Raw genomic sequence first — 14,713 nt, forward strand, 5'->3', positions numbered from 1 at the left:
GGGGAGAATGTGCAAACTCCACACAGGCAATTGCCCGAGGGAGGAAGCGAACTCTGATCTGTTGTAAGGCAGCAGTGCTAACCACTGAGCCACCATGCTGCCCGTACAGTAAGAAAACTAGTTCTAAAATTTCAAAATTGATCCAATTGCTATGTAATAGTAATACTTTCCTCAACCTGAAATACAATTCATATATTCCAATACTTTGCATGTTGAAGATATAGCTATCATTTGATTAAGGGAGAATTCTATTGGGACATGGGAATGGTAGTATTGGAGTAGTGGTGTACTGTAAACATTCCTTGCTTTTCCACAGAAAAGACCTTGAACATTTGTTGTTTTCTCCTTCCTCCTATATCACATTTGCAAGGTGCTGCATCCAGATAGTGCAGTTAGATCGGTTTCAAATCCTTCCTTCCTGGCAAATTTTCCAGATGGCAGTGGACTTTGTCTGGGTTAAATTTCCTTCTGAATCTGGCCAGATCAGTTTTAAACCTAGGATTTGCTCTGGGAAGTTTTTAATAAATCTACATTTCAGGATGATTACTGCAAATAAAAAATTATGACAAGATGTTTTTCAAACCCAAACAATTTAATCTTCCATAATAGCTTTAATGCACAACATTAATACAACAGAATCAAAATATTTACTGTTCTCATTATAGAGAGAGGCAATGAAGATGCAGCATACACACTGCTAGCAGTTTCAGCTAGGTCAGCATTAAAAGAACAGATGCATTTTGTTGTTTTAGCTTTGAACGCTATCAATTTCTATGTAATAGCAGAAAAAGGAAGAATGGATTCCATCAAATCTTGTAAACACACCATTCTCACAAAACTATATCTCCCTTTTATTTGCAGTTTGAAACAAACAACTATTCAATACCTTTAACAAAAACAAAATTATTCTGCAACGTGCGCCAAGTCTGGGTAATAAATTCAGCATCATTTAGAACTGAAGAAATATTTTGCAGATAAACTTTTCAAATCACAGACTTAAAAATCTGAATCTTTAAAAAACATGGTGTTGCTGACAAGGTGACTATTCATTCTGAATCCAGATACTTCTTAAAATGACTTTAGAACAAGTAGGAGCAGGAGTAAGCTATGTGGCCCTTTGAGCCCGTTCCACTATTCATTATGATCATCTAACTCATTATCCAGTTCCCAATTTCTTCCCATACCCTTTGATCCCTTGAGCCCCAAGAGCTATATCTAACATGTTCTTGAAAACTGTGCTTTAGCTTCAACCACTTTCTATGGTAGAGAACTTCACAGCAACACAAGGCAGCCATTCAGCCCCTTGAGTCTGCTCTGCCATTCAATGAGATCATGGCTGATCTGTGGCCTAATACCGTGTATGGATTTTTGGCCGATATCCCTTAAATGTTTGTTGAGCAAAAGTTTTATTTATCTCAGATTTAAAATTAACAACTGATCTCACATTCACTGCCATTTTTTTTTTAGGAGAATCCCACCTCCCGCCCCCATCATTCTTCTAAACTCCAGTGAATGGAGTCCTAAACAATCTAGTCTCTCCTCATAAGTCAGTCCTGCCATCAGAGGAATCGGTCTGGTCATCCTTTGTTGCACTTCCTCCATAGTTGGAACATTCTTCCTCAACTATGCAAACCAAGAACGTGCACATTACTCCACACGTGGACTCACCAATGTCCTGTACTATTGCAGTAAGACATCCTTGATAGCAGACTTTTAGAAGGCTGTTTATGCTGAAACATAGCAGCAGTTGTACACAACTGAGTGTTCAGCCACTTTGGACAATTAGCAAGTAATTTGTTGGCACAGTATTGGAGCCATAAAAGGAGGCTAGTAAGGTTGGCTAAGGATAGTGAAGGCAGCGTTTGGTATGCTTTCCTTTGTTGGTCAGAGTATTGAGTACAGGAGTTGGGAGGTCACGTTGCAGCTGTACAGGACATTGGTTAGGCCACTGTTGGAATATTGTGTGCAATTCTGGTCTCCTTCCTATCGGAAAGATGTCGTGAAACTTGAAAGGGTTCAGAAAAGATTTACAAGGATGTTGCCAGGGTTGGAGGATTTGAGCTATAGGGAGAGTTTGAATAGGCTCAGGCTGTTGTCCCTGCTGTGTCAGAGGCTGAGGGGTGACCTTATAGAGGTTTATAAAATCAGGAGGGGCAAGGATAGGATAAATAGACAAAGTCTTTTCCCAGGGGTGGGGGAGTCCAGAACGAGGGCGCATAGGTTTAGGGTGAGAGGGGAAAGATATAAGAGAGACCTAAGAGGCAACTTTTCAACTCAGAAGGTGGTATGTGTATGGAATGAGCTGCCAGAGGAAGTGGTGGAGGCTAGTACAATTGCAACATTTATAAAGGCATCAGGATGGGTATATGAATAGCAAGGGTTTGGAGGGATATGGGTCAGATGCTGGCAGGTGGGCCTCGATTGGATTGAGATATCTGGTCGGCACGGACAGGTTGGACCCAAGGGTCCGTTTCTGTGCTGTACATCTATGACTCTATGGCTGGACAGCTAGTTTGTGATGCATAGTGATGCCGACAGTGAGAGTTCAATTCCCATACCAGCTGAAAATCACAACACAAGGTTATAGTCCAACAGGTTTAATTGGAAGCAAACTAGCTTTCGGAGCACCGCTCCCTCATCAGGTGGTTGTGGAGGGCACAATTGTAAAACACAGAATTTATAGCAAATTTACTGCTGTCTTATAATTGTGCCTTCCACAACCACCTGAAGAAGGAGTGGTGCTTTGAAAGCTAGTTTGCTTCCAATTAAACCTGTTGGACTATAACCTGGTGTTGTGTGATTTTTAACTTTGTACACCCCAGTCCAACACCGACATCGCCAAATGATACCAGCTGAGGTTACCATGAAGGTTCTTAATCTCTCCCTTCAACAGAGTTGTGGTGACCCACAAGTTAAATCATCATCAGTTGTCTCTCTGTCTCGAGAGCGCAGCCCTATTATCCTCTGAGACTATGGTGACTTTGTTCTAAAATGCTCCACACACTACATTAACTGATACAAAACTGCCATTTTGTTTTACAAAACATGACACATGAAGAATAAAGTGTTCTAAATGGATTGCTCGCTATTGTGCCGATTTTAGTCTCAATGTTAATTTATTTAGCAGAAGCAACAGGAACTGTCATTTTGACAAATCGTCACCCATTAATGATCTTTTTTAGACACATGCACAATTGGATGGGTTTTGTTCATTTCTCTACTCATCACAGACTCAAACATTTATTTTTAAATACTGGATTAATGCAAACCACTATGGAGGCAGGATTCTAGTTCTTGCAGTTCTGCTCATTGCTATTATGTGACTAATATTGCAATTCACTTGCATTTGAAAGCCACCAGGGAGTGCTAAAATTATTTTGAATTGTGCTCTGGCATGGAAATAATCCTGCAACTGATTAGACCCCAGATAGAAAGACTATTGTCTCTCCCACAGATGGCAGGCCATGAAATCCAGAGGTGCATACAGATGCTAGGCAAGCCTACATTTTCTGAAAACATGCCTCGGCTATGCAACAAGTAGAAGGTAACCTTTCGCACTGGAAGCTGGAATGTGAAGGCTATGTGCCCCGACAGGAACAATGACCCACATTCCAAAGCAAGCAAAGACAGGACAGCCTTGTTAGAGTGGGAGCTACACATACTTGGTGTGAAATTCTTATGAAAATGTGGATCTCTTCCTATATATTTCAACCCATCAAATAAATGTTCATTGTTCACAAGAGAGGATTTGAAAGACAATTAGAATCACTGGTCCAAAGATAGGGAAAAAAAAGTAGCTGCAGGCAAACATTCCCAACATTCTTTTACAATACTTGAAAGACGTGAAGATAATTTTATGTATATCATTTTGTCTGACTTGAACATTAACCTTTACTTTAAGTTATCCGTTACAAACTTTATTTTTTCCAGGGTCTACTATTGTGAAAAACTGGAGTTCGTTGAGCTTGTAGAATAGTGAGAATGACAATATTAACCAATCCATTTTGAGAGTGCGCTCATGCAATTTAATCACTTGTGTGAACAACTAGTACTGAGACACTTGAATTTTTAAATGGGCTACATGCATGATCTATAGCACTAGGAGAAACTAAGACAGGATCTGAAATTATTGGATTTCTGTTTTACTTTTAATTAAAATAGACAAAGATATCGTTAGATCCATCCTACTGTTGACATGAAACTGACTTTATTTCAAGCTTCTAACAACTTGCATTTATATGGAAACTTTGTTGTAGTAAAATTGTACAAATGCTTTGACTTTGCTGGCTTCCCTCAATTCAAGATGGCATTTAATCAGGATTGTGCCTTTGTTATGGGTTTTCATGTTTCTGGAACAATGATGCTTGAACTGCAGATCTTCGGGTATGAGGCAAGGAGATATCACAGGTTAGTGGCTTCCAAAGTACAGGATTTGCCTCTTAAGTCTCTACCACTGCTCAGTCTTAATGTTAAGATGTTTAATCTTAAAATATCATGTAGCTTGATAGACACAAATTTGCCATTTTTAACAATTGGTAACAATCTTGTCCCAGTGATTATTACTAATGTTGCTAGATGAGACAGCTGAAGGCAGAGTTTCCAATGGTGGGGTTAAGTAAAATTGAGATATGCAAAAAAACTTGAATTGGAGGAGGATAGGCACCTTGGAGATTTGTCGAGCTAAGAAAATTATCGAGATAGGGAAGGATAGTCCATAGAGAAACTCAAGAACAATAATGAGAATTTTAGAATTGACATGCTGCAAAATTGACAGCCAACATTGATTAGCAAGCACTAGGATGATGGTGAAAGGAATGTGGTACAAGTTAGGGTGAGAGGGGAAAGATATAAAAGAGACCTAAGGTGCAACTTTTGCACACAGAGGGTGGCACATGTATGGAATGAACTGCCAGAGGAAGTGGTGGAGGCTGGTACAATTGCAATATTTAAAAGGCATCTGGATGAGTATATGAATAGGAAAGGTTTGGAGGGATATGGACCAGGTGCTGGCAGATGGGATTAGATTGGGTTGGGATAGCTGGTTGGCATGGACAGGTTGGACCGAAGGGTCTGTTTCCATGCTGTACATCTCTATGACTCTGTGTCTAAGCTATTAGGAAAGATTGGATAATGTTTTGACTTCTCAACAAGGCATACGAGAAGAACTGTTTTTGAATTGGAAATATTAATACATGATTATGAAAAACATTAATTTGGGTTATTAAAATTAACAGAAGGCAATTTAACTGAAACTAAGTTTGTTTTCTCCACAAACGCTACTTGACCTGCTGATATTTCCAGTTTCTTCAAATGTTCAATTCAGAATATTCTTTTCAAATGAAAACGTAAGAGTAAGGGGGGAGTACAGTGAAGTCAAAAGGTAAATTTAATATTTTTTTCTCATCTGCATAATGACTCCTCCTTGTGTCATGACAAATTTCCAATTTAAGGATAGACGTTTAGAAAGACTAATGCGGTATCTAATCCTGGAATCTTCCCAGAAACATTTGCAGGTTGAAAAGATGGTAGGAATGTTGGGAAGGAGGGGGAAAAAAAAAAAGAGAAGAAAAAATCCCTTTGAATAGTTTAAGATTGCGCCAAATTGACTTCCTCATTCTCCCCCATGATCCGCCTCACCATCACTCTTGGTCTCTTTCAGATATTCCTTGAAGCCTACTTGTGACAAAACCTTTAGTCAGTTGTCCTGAAATTTTATGTGGCTCGCTATCAAGTTTGACAATGCTCCTCTGAAATGCCAGGAAAAGCCTCGCTATATTAAAAGGCATGTAAATGAAAGTTTCTGTTGGTACTTATTAAAATATTGAAAATTAGTAAGATACTGAGAATAAAAAATGTTAGATTTATTTCTAGTTTCTACATTAGAATATCTTACACTTGCCTTTTCCCAAGAAGGTAGAAAATCGATGGGGGCAAAACTTTCACATTCAATTTTTAACCTCTCCCAATGAAACACCAGTCTCAGATTCACAAGGAAAAAAAAGCTTAACAGGTGTGTTAAGAACAGTTTTTGGTTTGTGAATAATATATGCAAAATGTCCAAAGTTATGAAATAAGTTCACTATCTAGTATGCAGGGGTTAACTCTTCCTACCTTCTTATTTTAGGAGGTGGAATATCAGTCTCAGTACCTTGATTAAACTGGTTCATAAAATGGTTTCATCTCGGTGAAAGCATGCCAACAAGTGCTGGATCATATTTCAGTAAACAGAAGTTAAAATCAACTCAATGACAAATCTTTGTACAACAGCCCACTTAAAGCAGTGAGCCAACTTAAACAGAAATAGAAAATGCCTAAAAGCATTTTACACAAAAGCTGCTCCAATTTCAAACATGACCTCAATGGAAGTGAGCTGCGGCAGCTATTTCATCCCTGGGAGTTGAGCTTGAATTGAGGGAAAAGAATGAACAAGCTTACATTTCTATGGAACCTTTCACAAGCTCAGAGTATCCTGAAGAAATTTTAAACTAATGTTGCACTATCGACAATGCAATCCTTGTTGCAGGAAATGTAGCAGCCAACATGCATGATGCAAGATGCTATAGAAGTAGCAAGGAACTAAGCCTTCTCCTTGCTGATCAGAGGGTGTAAGGGTCCGAAGGAAGTGAATTACCTCAGTTGGAATCTAACGCCTACCCTAATGAACAAACAGTCCTCATTAAACAATTAAAATAAAACTGCTCACACAATTAAGCATTGTAAAAAAAGTCACAGTTGTACATAGTTGAGACAATAGTCAAGATTCATTCCACAACTGGTTGCACAACTGGGTCCTGGTTTGTGTTGTTCTGAGTGCAAGAGTGGGAAAGTATCCTCTACCTTCTTCATTCCTAACATTTCTCATCTGAGACTATGCTCATCATATCACACTTTAGTGAAGCAATGGGCAGAGTCACGAGGCAACCATTCAAGCCCTGGGGACTCTGTATAAGCATCTTAGGAGTCAGATCATTGTATCAAAGAAAAAGTGTTTTAAAAGGAAAATAATAAGGAATGTATTAATAAAGTACTTCAGTGTATCACTTAGAAAGTTTCTAAAGCATTTCACATACAATTCAAAACTTCCAATTGAATAACCTGTATTCACTGTATATATTCTTATGCTACTGTAACAAGTCCGAAGGTGGTTCCCAGAAATCTTATCACAGAAAAAGTATTGACATCAAGCCACATTTGGAGATATTAGGTCAACTGATTAAAGCTGGGTCAAGCAGATCACTGATGAGGAAAAGGAGGTTTAAAAAAAAAGAAAGTAATAGAGACACTTCATAAGAAAATTTAGGACCAGAGGGCCTTATAAGCCATTGTTGTTAATGGTGGGTGATTTAAATAAAGCATAGGAGGCCAGTATTGTATGACTGCAGGGGTCCTGGGATGTTTGGGTTGCGGGAATAACCAATGAAGGATCTGAAAGCAAGAATAATTTTAACATCAAGGCACAGTGTAACTAGGAGCCTATGCAATATTGAGCTCACGGGTGAACAGGTCTTGGTGTGAGACAGTACATAGGGGTTTGGGGGATTTCGAAGTAACAGAGGGCAGAAAACTGAATTTCAGACAGTGTTAGAATAGAGATAACAAAATCACTGATGAGGGTTGCAGCAGCATATGAGGTAAGGCAGAGCTGGATGTTGTTAAAGGTAGAAACAGGCAGTTTTAGTTTGGATGCAAATGTGGTAGAAAGCTCATTTAACATGGTCAGTCTCAGGAAGTTGTGATGGAAGGGATGAAGTCAACGGCTATGGAAAGGGGGTTGCGGTGGAGAATGCAGACAATAGCTTCAGTTTTCCCAATAATGAGATAGATGATAAGTTTGTTCACACAATATTGGATCATGGACACAGATTTAATGAGGGGATAGTGCAAAGTTTGTGCACATGGAAACCTATGTTGCTTTTGTTATGCAGACAAATCTGGCAGTGACTTTGTACACAAAGTCCTGCAAACAGATTAACTTAATTTATCAGTTTTACTGGTACCTGCTGTGGGAGGAATTGTGACCATTATGATTAAAAAAAGGGAAAATCCGAACTTTTCAACTTTGAAAAGAGGTAACCGGTGTATAAACATTAAATCGTAAAAGTAGACCAATACTACTTCAAAATCAAACAGTAGTAAAGCCTCCATAGTCCCTTAGTACCTACGGTTTCTCTCTCCTTAGAGAGACTGAACTGGTTGGGAGTTTAGGTTGGGATGCCTCAGACAAGGGGCACGGCCGAGAAGGCAGGACCTTCATGGTAACCTTAGATAGATTTAATTCCTGCACTATGTTGTTGGCATCATAAACCAGGTTATCCAGCGAACAAAACTAACTGAGCTCCCCCCAAAAAAAATCAAACAATGGCAGTAAAAGCACAGGCCCAAACTAATTAACCGCAAAACTCAATAATATCAAAATTTCTTTACATGAATAGTTAATGGACTTAGAGGTAATGTAAAAGAAGAAATCTTCCTGGAATTAAGTGAAACACCTTTGGATAGTTTGAAGATGACAAGAGTGTAGTTTCTTTCTGAAAGGACAAGTTGTCTGAATGGTGATTTTCTCATCTTGCAATTAGCATTTTGAAAAGGGCTAAGGTTTCTAAATATGCTGTCCTCTCAATTTAGACGTAAATGGGCAATGAAATGACTTCTAATTACTTCAGCAAACAAATTACTTATAAGAAGCCAATTTATGAAAGATCTTTTAGTTGGAAAGTCAATTCCCCACTGGGCAAGAACCAAGTTCTTTTATTAAAAAAAACTATCGCCCAATTAATCAACTAAACAAATAAATTATAAAACAGGGCAGTACAATACCACCACTAATTGAGGCTAGCTAGGAAAATAGAGGGGTTGTAGCAAAATAGAGTTGGAGGGAGAAGTAATGCACTCCAAATGCTGCAGTGCCCAACTGCCTCTGAAGACTTTGAAGGTGCTTTAAATACCATAATTTGGAGATGCCAGTGTTGGATTGGGGTGTATAAAGTTAAAAATCACAATACCAGGTTACAGTCCAAAAGGTTTATTTGGAAGCGCTCCGAAAGCTATAACCTGGTGCTGTATGATTTTTAAACTTTAAATACCACGTGACGAACCCAGCTTTATTTTTAAATAACCTTTTCAGAGGTGTTATTACACATGTCTGGGGCAGCTAGGACCTAAACACAGGTTTTCTGGCTTAAAAAAGTAGGGACATTACCACTGTACAACATCAGCCTTAAGAACCATCACATCTTTTTTGGAAAAAAAAGGTTCTGATGTGTTGTAAAACACCTCTGGGTCAGGTGATGGACACTGGTTTTCTGGCCCAGAAGTAGTGTCTCTGCCAATGTGCCACGAGAGCTCTAAGAACTCATCTCATATTTTCTAATCAACATGCTCAAAGATGTTATTAAACATCTCTGGAGAAGGCGGGACATGAACCTGGGCTTTCTGGGGCAGAGGTAAGGACATTACCATTGTGCCACAAGAGCCTTACTCTTCAATGAAGATAGTGCAGTACTGGTTACACAACTGCATTTTGGATAAATTGGGAGTTTATATAATTAAAGGAAAGGTTGCAGGGAGAACGTCGGAACAAACTAAATGCATAAGTGTCAAAACCACTGACAGGACGTTTGGCACTGGAACAGATAAAGTATGAAAAGAGACAAACAATGTTTCTCAGGTATAAACAAACAGCAAACAGTGACAGAGATAATGCAGAATTCCAAGCCAAGTTCATGATTGAGCAGAATGATTTGTTAAATCAAAGAGAGAGGTCAAAGCAAAAGATAGAGTCAGTATGAGTTTGCAATGAGCATCAAACGGATGGGTTTGATTTTCCTGTCGTCAAAAGAAATAAGGTTTCCATATTTGATGCCAGATGGGCAGTCTGATGGCAGAGAAATGATGACAGGATCAAGATAACTGGTACAAAGATGCAATGTGATATCATTAGCACGTATATGGAAGCTGACTTCATGTGGCCAAGGGTCAGTAAAATATTCTGGAGAAGGAAGACATGGGTAAAGATTTTAAGAAGAATCCCACAAGATAATACAGTGAAGAAAAGGAGAAACCATTGCTAAAGACGTGCTCATTCTATCCACATATGCAGAAGTCAAACCACATAAGGGAACTATAGGAATCTGCTACAGGAAAATGTGATGTCATAAGTAACTAGCGTTGATTGCTGCAAAAGATATTAAGGCAGAAGAGGAGGAACAAGACACCATGAGCAAAACACTATGGCTATCATGGAATTATGACATAACAATCATTGTAACTTTATAGAAAAATTATGAGCAATGGATAGGTCAAAGGCAAGTTATTTAAGCAAAATGGATTTAATAGCAGCAGTCCTGAAAGGAAAAGATAGTGCTTCAAAGTAAGGGAGTAGTATTAGCTACTACGGGGCCAGGAATGGTAGCACATTGAAGAAGAAATTTGGGAGCAGGAGATGAATTCGACAGAAGAATCAGTTTGACAAGAACATCATATTGGGACAAAAGGGTCACTCAGGAGAGAATAGAGCCTCTCAAACATCAGCAAGACTGCCTTTGTGTGGAGCCACAGAAAATGGGGGAGACACTAAATGAATATTGTGCATCAGTATTTACTGTGGAAAAGGATATGGAAGATATCGACTGTAGGGAAATAGATGGCGACATCTTGCAAAATGTCCAGATTACAGAGGAGGAAGTGCTGGATGTCTTGAAACGGGTAAAAGTGGATAAATCCCCAGGACCTGATCAGGTGTACCCGAGAACTCTGTGGGAAGTTGGAGAAGTGATTACTGGGCCTCTTGCTGAGATATTTGGATCATCGATAGTCACAGGTGAGGTGCCGGAAGACTGGAGGTTGGCAAACGTGGTGCCACTGTTTAAGAAGGGCGGTAAAGACAGGCCAGGGAACTATAGACCAGTGAACCTGAGCTCAGTGGTGGACAAGTTGTAGGATGGAATCCTGAGGGACAGGATGGAATCCTGAGGGACAGGATATACATGTACTTGGAAAGGCAAGAACTGATTAGGGATAGTCAACATGGCTTTGTGCATGGGAAATCATGTCTCACAAACTTGATTGAGTTTTTTGAAGAAGTAACAAAGAGAATTCATGAGGGCAGAGCAGTAGATGTGATCTATATGGACTTCAGTAAGGTGTTCAACAAGGTTCCCCATGGGAGACTGATTAGCAAGGTTAGATCTCATGGAATACAGGGAGAACTAGCCATTTGGATACAGAACTGGCTCAAAAGGTAGAAGACAGAGGGTGGCGGTGGAGGGTTGTTTTTCAGACGGGAGGCCTGTGACCAGTGGAGTGCCACAAGGATCAGTGCTGGGTCCTTTACTTTTTGTCATTTACGTAAATGACTTGGATGCGAGCATAAGAGGTACAGTTAGTAAATTTGCAGATGACACCAAAATTGGAGGTGTAGTGGACAGCAAAGAGGGTTACCTCAGATTACAACAGGATCTGGACCAGATGGGCCAATAGGCTGAGAAGTGGCAGATGGAGTTTAATTCAGATAAATGCGAGATGCTGCATTTTGGGAAAGCAAATCTTAGCAGGACTTATACATTTAATGGTAAGGCCCTAGGGAGTGTTGCTGAACAAAGAGACCTTGGAATGCAGGTTCATAGCTCCTTGAAAGGAGAGTCGCAGGTAGATAGGATAGTGAAGGCGGCGTTTGGTATGCTTTCCATTATTGGTCAGAGCATTGAGTACAGGAGTTGGGAGGTCATGTTGTGTTGGTACAGGACATTGGTTAGGCCACTGTTAGAATATTGCGTGCAATTCTGGTCTCCTTCCTATCGGAAAGATGTTGTGAAACTTGAAAGGGCTCAGAAAACATTTACAAGGATGTTGCCAGGGTTGGAGGATTTGAGCTATAGGAAGAGCCTGAATAGACTGGGGCTGTTTTCCCTGGATCGCCTGAGGCTGAGGGGTGACCTTATAGAGGTTTACAAAATTATGAGGGGCATGGATAGGATAAATAGACAAAGTCTTTTTCCTGGGGTTGAGGAGTCCAGAACTAGAAAACACTGGTCTAGGGTGAGAGGGGAAAGATATAAAAGAGACCTAAGGGGCAACTTTTTCATGCAGAGGGTGGTACATATATGGAATGTGCTGCCAGAGGATGTGGTGGAGGCTGGTACAATTGCAACATTTAAAGAGGCATCTGGATGGGTATATGAATAGGAAGGGTTTGGTGGGATATGGGCCGGGTGCTGGCAGGTGGGACTAGATTGGGTTGGGATATCTGGTCGGCGTGGACAGGTTGGACCAAAGGGACTGTTTCCATGCTGTACATCTCTATGACTCTAAATAAATTTAGTAACAAGGGATTGGAAAATAGGAGACTTGGATTGAGTGGGAGAGGAAACTGATTGGAAGCAAAGCTGCAGATAGCAGAAGAGGTTTGAGGAAGCAATTAGCTATGGAGAAACATATCCTGCCATCTAGGTGTGCTTTGAATAATGACTTAGGAAGTAGAGAGGCTGTTGCGACGCTCAATAGAGCTTTACATTTATGACATTTAGTTATTCATCATCAGAAACACAAATTTATATTGCCCTGTTTTGAATAGTAAAGAGGGTGTATATTTGCATGTGCACATGCTCAAACAACATGAATAAAAGAATAGCTGTTTTGATGGAAAAAATGATTTAAAAGTTACATAACTGGTTTAATAAGCCAACAACTGAAGGATCATGGTGGGAAGAGGAGTTGGGAAGGAAAATATTGAAGGAACCAGGAAAGAAGCTTTTCCAATACAAAACATGCAGGAAGACAGTGGGATTGAGGTGGTTAAAATCTAGCTGGCAAGACCAACTAAGCAGTGGTCAGAGACAGCCTTACATTTGACTGAGATCAAGTGCAGAGGGGCTGTGAACAATAACATAGTTAAGGGACTCAAGTCAATTTTATGAGAAGACCAAGACTGAGCAAACAGAGAAATCAGGTTTGGGAGAGGGGGGAGCAGGCAGAGAGATTTGGCGTAGGTGGACAGTAAACAGCAACGACTGAAATGAAGGAAGGAAGGAGGATATGCAGCTGAGCAAGACAGAATGGGACTTTGAGGGGAAAGACATTCCATTGCTTTCAAAACATGTTTTCACACTGAGGAACGCAAGGTTGTCTGGATTCACAAAGATATAACTTGTTATATTATACAGGATAATACAGAAAGATTTTAAATCACAGTAGTACAAGTGATAGCGACATCAATTTTTAAAAAGGCTACAAGTTAAAATGTAAATATCACCTAAACATTTATTTGGTCCCCGAAAAGATACCATTATAATGTTCCTACTAACAGGTGCTTATTTTAGCAAAGAATCTGACTCACAATACACAGTTAAAAATGATCAATTTCTTATGTGAATGCTTATTTCTAAGAAGCAGTTACAATCGCCAAAGTTTCTGGAACAGATCAATGAGCTCTGTGCCACAAAATTAGAAACTGCATGATTGAAAAGCTGGATGTTAAAATTCCTTACCTTAAGGGAATCAAAGCATGCAATAACTCGCCCATTTTCAACCTGACAGCTTTTTGGTGGGTGTGCAAACTTGCATTCCTGGTCTGAACGTGAACATGTCCCTCTCTGAAACTGTCTGCACACTTCTAATGTCAGCCATTTTGTATCACGTACTGGAGTAACGTTTACAGCCATAATAAATCGTTGGAAGTGAAATGTGGTTCAGAACAGCTCAATATCAGGATTCTTGGTCAAGGAAGGCAGCAGTTAATAGAAATAAAATCAAAAATATAGCTCTCTTTTCTTAAAATATACAAATGATTTTTAATGATCATAAAAGAAGATGATTACTTCATAAAATGCTGCCGGAGAGTTGCTTTTCTGGCTGCGAGACAACATTAAAACAGACAATTAGTCAGCAAATGATCGGTCACCGACTGGGACTTGCGGCCTTCCGTCACGTGTTTTTCACCCCTTCTTGTTGGTGACACGTCTGGCTGTTTTATATTGTACGTTTGCTAATGCAGCACTTTGTTGCTTTCAATAAAAAGTTATTTTGATGCAATCACACCCGTTGATTAATAATCATTCTCGAGTCTCTACCAGTTAGTGATTTTACTGCCGTCAGTGCACTCCGCTCTTTGTACGTTGGTTTAGTTCCTCATGTATCAGTTCGCTTCAGTTTTGCTGTTATGGACAGTTGAAAATGAGACAAGCAGCTAAATGATGCAGCAGAGGCGTCTTCTGTTTTCAGTTGCACGATAGGCCAGACATTTGTTTAATTGGCAGCAAACAAATCTCGAAAGAGCAGACTGACCTAAAAGCAGCTCCAAGTAACACAGACTCCAGAAAAGGCACTTTTTATCACAGACCTGTTGATAAAATTAAAAGAAAACAAAAATTATGTTTTAGTACAGTAACTTTCACTCCACTTGAAGCAGCACTACTTTATTGCATGAAGCGGTTGAGCACTTTCAATGTACTCAAGATGAGAACGGAAGCAGAATTAACAAGGCAGCATACTGCAGTCAGCCATGCTATTGCAGATTAAAAAAAAGGAGTTGGCTTTCCTCGTGAAACTATGCTTGATGGAGGGAACAGCCAATCGCAACAAGTATTGCGGCAATATTCTGGGCAGCAATCCAATAGTCTGATGTATCTCATAAATGGCTGAGTGTGCCAGATGACACTATGCTCTCTATACTGAAAATGCCTCAACCCAACGCGACCAGCCCTACTGCTATATAGAG

The 14,713-nt window shown here is 39.8% G+C and overlaps 1 protein-coding gene across 8 annotated transcripts in view; it reads right to left on the reverse strand.

Annotated features, from left to right (window-relative positions):
• mbnl2 (muscleblind-like splicing regulator 2) overlaps nt 1-14,713 on the reverse strand; it is a 131,416-nt gene that overhangs the window by 76,526 nt on the left and 40,177 nt on the right. For 6 of the 8 annotated variants that reach the window (XM_043691338.2, XM_043691334.2, XM_043691337.2 and 3 more), the window contains exon 2: nt 13,485-14,335. In XM_043691338.2, coding sequence (XP_043547273.1) covers nt 13,485-13,658 — 174 coding nt within the window. In that variant the 5' untranslated portion in view covers nt 13,659-14,335. Of the gene's footprint in view, nt 1-13,484; nt 14,496-14,713 lie in introns of those variants that run through there. The other 2 variants (XM_043691341.2, XM_043691335.2) reach the window with 2 other exon arrangements.

This window comes from Chiloscyllium plagiosum, unplaced genomic scaffold (genome assembly GCF_037043375.1).
Source record: "Chiloscyllium plagiosum isolate Xiang-an unplaced genomic scaffold, Cpla_swu_hap1 HiC_scaffold_6, whole genome shotgun sequence".
Classification (NCBI taxonomy): Eukaryota; Metazoa; Chordata; class Chondrichthyes; order Orectolobiformes; family Hemiscylliidae; genus Chiloscyllium; species Chiloscyllium plagiosum.